The 6,775-nt window shown below is 36.0% G+C and overlaps 2 protein-coding genes across 2 annotated transcripts in view; both read left to right on the top strand.

Annotated features, from left to right (window-relative positions):
- The window catches only part of LOC107751624 (kinesin light chain 1-like), a 35,599-nt gene extending 32,805 nt beyond the window's left edge, over positions 1-2,794 (top strand). Inside the window, exon 6 of the mRNA XM_016567364.1 lies at positions 2,310-2,794. Within this exon, the coding sequence (XP_016422850.1) occupies positions 2,310-2,794 (485 nt within the window). The remainder of the gene's footprint in view (positions 1-2,309) is intronic.
- Positions 2,795-4,692: 1,898 nt separating this feature from the next.
- On the top strand, positions 4,693-5,792 carry LOC107751649 (tripartite motif-containing protein 35-like). The gene is made up of 4 exons (XM_016567388.1): positions 4,693-4,731; positions 5,361-5,591; positions 5,674-5,696; positions 5,777-5,792. The coding sequence occupies exons 1-4, from the start codon at positions 4,693-4,695 to the stop codon at positions 5,790-5,792; spliced, it is 309 nt and encodes a 102-aa protein (XP_016422874.1).
- Positions 5,793-6,775: the final 983 nt, after the last annotated feature.

The following is a 6,775-nucleotide window of genomic DNA, read 5'->3' as shown; positions in this document are numbered from 1 at the left end:
TGGCAGAAATGTACAGTAAAAATCAAGCAGTTAGTTAATGTCATGTAATCAAACAGACTGTGAACACCATTAACAGCAATGATTATATGTTGCGATCAAACTTATAGCAAAATTTGGTAGTTTTGTATGTTGTCTGAGGGTTGGCATCATCTGAGGTCTTCGTGTTCCTCAATAGCTAATTAAATGGCAAATTCGGCAGCCAAAACCCCACCATCTGGAGAATTTAGCGAGAAGAATTCGTTCCCCTCATGGACTTCACCTCAGATTCATTCAAGTTTGTGAACTCGAACACATGAATTCGCCACATTGATCATAAGCTGCCTGATTTGGAAGTGACTGAGTTAGCATTGATTCTCTCATCGCTGCATTATTGACATGGAATCCATGAGTTATTCTAATGGGACTGACTCAAGAGCAAGTTCAGATGGGGTCTGCATTCCCCGCATCAAGAAGGATATCAAGAGATCAAGAATCCACGTCACAGCTGGCTATGTTTCATTCTCCATTCATCTCTGAGTGTCTTCACAAAGCTAAGTGAAGTTCATTTTAATGCTCTCAGTTTATTGGCAACATGCTTGTTGCTAAAGGCTGATTTATATTGCTGCGTCAGACCTACGCTGTAGGCTACGCGTTGGTTTTCATTTATACTTCTGCGTCGTTGTCCTCGTCGATGTGCAATTACACATGCAGACCGCTAGTATGCAGTGTCCACGGGCATGTTGATGGTGTAACCCACAGTATCAAGGCAAGAGCCGAAGAAGAAGCTGCAGCAGTGACGGCGGCAAATAGAAAGCGACTTCTTTTGCAGCTTGAGTTGTTAAATATCGAAGAACAGATAATTTATTTAAAACTAAAAAACAGGAGACGACAACAGAACAGGAGAAGATGGTGTGATTATTATAATTTTTTTTGACCTGAAAGGGAGGGGTTGTAGCAGACCAACCACAGCGGTTGTAGTCCGTGTAGAATTGACACGTTGTTACATTTCTGGAGAGGTGCACGTCAGGCTGCGCCGTAGGCGTAGTTTCTACGCAGAAGTATAAATCAGCCTATCCATGGCTATCCATGTTGCTTAGGCTTATTTAGTCGTTTACAGTAAAATGCTTGTGCTAGGCTTATGCGATTATGTTGATCATGTAGTTTTGTAAATTTTTATCTAAAATGAGAGCACTGTATGTAAAGTTAATTTGAAAGAGCATCTGCATTTTTGTTTATTTCACCTGGCATATTCCCACTATGACCACTGGCAGCAGAGGATCACTCATGGTCGCATTTACTGTTTCCACTCTGTAATGTAGCCCTTTTCAAGTGTTTTGCTTCTGGATTTATATTTAGAGATAATAAAATCACTATTATAACATTTAAAAATCACTTTTTTTTGTCAAAGTTGTTTTTTACTGAAGTACAAAAAAAAAACTCACCGAGAATAGGTGTAAATCAAACCAAACGCCCATTCACAAACATATTGTGACCCTTTTTTTTTTAGCTATCCAGCTTATTTTTCCCGTAAGTGTGGGCACGGCCATTTATACATTTTATGGGTCTGGCTTCTGGTGTCATTTGTACTAGCTGTACAAAACAGCTCGTTTTGCTGCTTGATATGGCAAATTGGTGTGTCTTACCATATTATTTGAATATGAACACACTGGTTTGTAGTGCAAACCGTTATACCATTTACTGCACTTTGTTATTCTTCTTGTTGTTTCCCTACAGCGGCTAATGAACCAGAAGTCTCGCACATTCACAGAAAACAGCTTACTTCCGCGTTGAAAAATAAGGTGGAATGAGATACTAAGAAATGAACGGATATTAACGTTAATACCCTCTTAGGCAACGTTAAATATTGAATGATTTCAATTAAAATTAATAATAATAATAATAATAGGGTAAGCTTAACCAATCTGTTAGTTGACTTGGATATTGCTGTCCTCATTTTAATGCATTGTTTTTCTTTTCCCCTTTGTCTTTTGTTTTCTGTCTGTGGCAGTAATGTGTCGAAGGGTGAGCGGTTGATATACTCAGTTTATAATAAATAAATTTTTGAACTTATTAAAATGGTAAACAACCATTAAATAAAAATGTTTCATTACATTATTTTAACAACTAAACTTTTGATTATTTATAACATTTTATTAAAGATTTTCAAAGAATAATTTCGGCAAAATGGTACTACCCTATGTGCAGCGCCCCTATGCACTGCATACAGTATACTGCATACCCCATTTTTCTGCCACTGATCTGTTTATGCTTCACTCTTGATCATTATATGAACATCAGAATAAAAGCACCTGTTGATTGTGTCTCATCAGCTCCTGTGATTCTGGATCCAAATACGGCTCATCCAGATCTCGTCCTGTCTGACGATCTGACCAGTCTGAGATGGAGTGAGTACAGTCAACCACTTCCTGATAATCCAGAGAGATTTGACATCTATCGCTGTGTTCTGGGTTCAGAGGGTTTTAACTCAGGAACACACTGCTGGGATGTGGAGGTTAAAGAGAGTTCATCCTGGGGTCTGGGAGTAACTACAGCATCAAACCTGAGGAAGGGAGAGGATTTCTTTAACACTGATGTCTGCGGTGTGCAGTACAGACTGTATAAATGGTCTGGTTTTACTGTTAAACAGAAGCTTGAGCGTGTGAGAGTTCGTCTGGACTATGACAGAGGAACTGTGTTATTCTCTGATCCTGTAACTAACACACATCTACACACATACACAGCCACCTTCACTGACACTGTCTTCCCATTCTTTCATAGTTATTCTCATGTGAGGATGTTACTGTTCAATAGTTAATAGTCTTAACGTTATACCTGTAGGTCTGGATCTTCCTGCTTTCATCATGTTTCCAATATTTAATCCATATCACATGAGTAGAGTGCTGTTGATCTGAATATCAGTAAAGCTGTGATTGGGCTGCAGCTGATCACATGACTGATATCAGCATTACAGACACACTGACATATTGCTTTCATACAACAGTTCAGATGGTTAAAATCAAGTAAATTAAATTCAGACACCTATGTTTAAATATGTTATTTTTGTTTCAAATTAAGGCAAAGTGGGATTAAGCATTGAAAATTAGAAAAAAAAAACATAAAAGTTTATATTCTTTGATTATTATATGCATTGCAGTTGTTTGGTTAATATTTTTTAGTATGCTGCTAGGTGCAGTTTAGGTGAGTGACATTTTCTATTATTTTAACGTTTGTTTCACTCTCAAGTTGTTTCAAATGTCCCTCTGTTTCCGACCAGACTGAATATGAATATGATTCATTGGGGTGCAAAACAGTTTTAAAGCATGTTTTGTACTTTAGAAGTCAATGGTTCTGTGAAACTTCAAATGCACCAGCAAACATGGCACAATAAATAAACATGAAAATAAAGTGTATTGAGTCTTTTTATAATCAATATTTGTGTTCTTCAATGTGCTTTTGAGTGCATTTTGTTTCATTAACTGATGTTTAGTTAAGTTTACTGGGTGGAGACGTGCAGATATCGCGTTTGGTCTGTGCCTGCGCTTGCTTGGCCATTTGTTGTGGAGAAAATAAGGAAAATGTGTTCAAGCGCCAGCAGAAAACAGTGTAAAGAAATAGTCTTTGAGAGAAGCAGTCTTTATCAGCGGAAGTTAAAAGCAGCTCGTAAGTGTATTTACTTGTCTCATTAGTGTTTAGTGCAGTTGTCGTTGCTAGGAAACGCTTGTTTTGTTTACTGTGTGGAGACGTGCTGATATCGCGTTTGGTCTCGTTCTGTATCGCGTATCTTGTCAGTGTCTGCGCTTGCTTGGCCATTTGTTGTGGAGAAAATAAGGAAAGTGTGTCCAGCTGAATTAATTTAGTATTTTGTTAGGCGGGTATAAAAAAGCTTAGTTTACCGCGACAGCCGTCGCGTGAAGGCCTCCTCGTGTGAAGACCGAAGAGTGTAAAGACCATCGACTCTACCGTGCGACTTTTTTGGTGTTTGGCTTAGTGTTATGTTAGAATCATTATTATACTCTTATACCTTTTTGTTCTTTAATATTTTGAATTGTTTTTATCTTTATTTTTTGTTTTTCATTTAAATGTTACGTTTTGAGATTTTGTTGTATGCATTTGTCATTTTTATTTAATTTCTTTATTTAAAGTGTGTGTATAAGTAGTATTTATAAAGTTTTAGCTTTTAGTTTTGGATCTGTTTTTAGTTGTTTTAATACTACAATTGATTGCTTCTGTTGTCCTCATTTGTAAGTCGCTTTGGATAAAAGCGTCTGCTAAATGACTAAATAAAAAAATAAATTTTCCTGTCTGACCTGCTGCACAACAGAATGTACCAAAAGAAGATCAGAAACTGATCCACCCTCTTAAAACACTCTTCTGTCTGGAGGACAAACAGCCGGTGTGTTTAGTGTGCAGAGATTCACAGAAACACGTCAATCACACATTCAGACCCATCGGTGAAGTTGTTCCAACTTATAAGGTAAGACAAATGTCTCTTGTATCATATGTAAAAAATTTAAAATAAACACATCACCACATTTATGCACTCAGCATTTCTGTCATTTTGCTCAACTTCATAACACATACAGACAGTATATGATCATATCACTGTATTCTCATAGCAGCTGGTGTTTTGTTCATTTTTATTTTGCTTATTTCTAAGAGGAGCTCAATACTGCACTGAAGTCCTTACAGGAGAAACTTCAACACAAAGAAAACATGAAAAGAGAGTTTGAGAAAACAATTCAACACATCAAGGTGAGGAAACAAAAATCAAGAGTCAAATACATTTTCATCACGGGTATAGGATCTATTATACAATCTTTGGATCACTATACACAATTACGATTTTTTTTTACATTTAAAGTAATGTATTGCAGTATTTCCACTTGAGCTCAGTTCGGCATGCCACAATTAGAAAACATTCTTGGCCCAGGATTCTCATATTGTAGCTAAACACTTGCGTTACCCTGGCAATGACAGACAGATTTGTATTACAAGCTCTGTTAACAGCCCCACAGTGGAAAATGAAACCAGGGCCCAGTTGCATGAACTAGTTTGACTGACTAGCAGTTAGCCAAAGGGTAATCAGTCTTACTTTTCGGATTCAAATTAGAATAATTTACCTATTTGTAACTGAAAAGCTATGACCAGTCTTGAAGAAGAAAAAAAAATAGATATCTAACTTTTTAAGACTAGTCTAAGCAGTTTATGCAAACGGCCCCATATCGGTACCTACTGGGCCGTATCGCCACAAAATGGAACAGTTAAGCAAAGAGAATGGTTTGGCTCGAGGGTGGCAAAGCGGCTTAAGACAAGTATCCATTTAATGTGCATCTGTACATGTGTTGATTCAGATGACTGAAGTGAATGTGATTTGATTTCAGTCTCAAGCTGAGCACACAGAACGTCAGATTAAACAGCAGTTTGAGAAGCTTCATCAGTTTCTCAGAGATGAAGAAGAAGCTACAATCTCTGCACTGAGGGAGGAAGAGGAGCAGAAGAAGCAGATGATGGAGAAGAAGCTAGAAGAGATCAACAGTCTCATCTCAGCTCTTTCACACTCAATCAAAGACACGGAGGAGATGATGAAAGCCAGTGACGTCTGCTTTCTGAAGGTCTGATTTCAGATCATTGATTGATTGATTGATTGATTGATTGATTGAGTTGTTGATGATAAACTGTGTGTTTGTTCTGCAGGAGTTTCCAGTCTCAATGGAAAGGTGAGTGATCTGCTGCTGTCTCTGCTCTCTTTGCTTCTGATCCAAAGCCACTGCAGTTCTGATCCTGAATGTTTTTCCAGAGTCCAGATCTCATAGCCAGATCCACAGATGCCTTCTGGAGCGTCCAATATTTATACCAATATTTTTTTAATTGCCCGTTAAAGTTTTATATTTGAATATTACACAACACACTGATCCTTTAACAATGCATTGACGCACAAATGCAAATACTGCCCTAAGAAAATATTGATTTTATGAACTTTTTACTTGTACCGATATTTTAAATTAGCCTTTAAACTTAGCTTTATTGCATGGCAAAAAACAAACAAAAAAAACCTTACCTTACAAATGGATTGCCAGAACCCACTGATCTAATGGTGTTTATGCAATTTTATTTATTTAATTTTTTTTGCATGTGATGTAACTGTGACTTCCCACTTTTAATACTTTTTTATTGTAGTTTTTAGAACAAAGAACATACAAGGGCAATAACATTTAAAATAAATCAAAACAAATACAAAAAAATTTAATAGGAAAAGCAATAAGAAAATCACATGTCTGTAAACAAGTACAAATAATTACAAATTATTCAAAGAATAGATTTAAGGCTTTAAAGTAATTTACAGTTGTTGTTGTTGTTGTTGTTTATTTATTTATTTATTTTTTGCTTTGTTATTTTTTAACGTGTAGGCCTACAGGTAGTGACCTATTTCTATTTTAAAATGAGTAAAATTAGTTTTTTTCACTGCCCATTTACATTTGTGAATAAAGAATTTTCCATATATAATGAGTAAATTCACAATATACCAAATTTTGAAGTCAACAGTATACACATAAAAAAATAAAACATCCTTTTCTTTGAGTTGCAATTCAATATTAGTACTTTGTTTAACAAAAAAAAACAAAAAACAAATCACACCAAAATAATTTTGTATAAATACAATCATAAAATAAAAGGACAATACTCTCATTTTCCTCAATGTTAATGTCTTTACAAAACTTTGCAATTACCTGTTTTACAGGATAAATACGATGAACAATCTTGTATGATACTTCTCTCATTTGATTTGTAATACAAA

This window comes from Sinocyclocheilus rhinocerous, unplaced genomic scaffold (genome assembly GCF_001515625.1).
Source record: "Sinocyclocheilus rhinocerous isolate Xijiao unplaced genomic scaffold, SAMN03320098_v1.1 scaffold1553, whole genome shotgun sequence".
Classification (NCBI taxonomy): Eukaryota; Metazoa; Chordata; class Actinopteri; order Cypriniformes; family Cyprinidae; genus Sinocyclocheilus; species Sinocyclocheilus rhinocerous.
The sequence above is the reverse complement of the archived record's forward strand: the minus strand, read 5'-3'. Positions and strand labels throughout refer to the sequence as shown.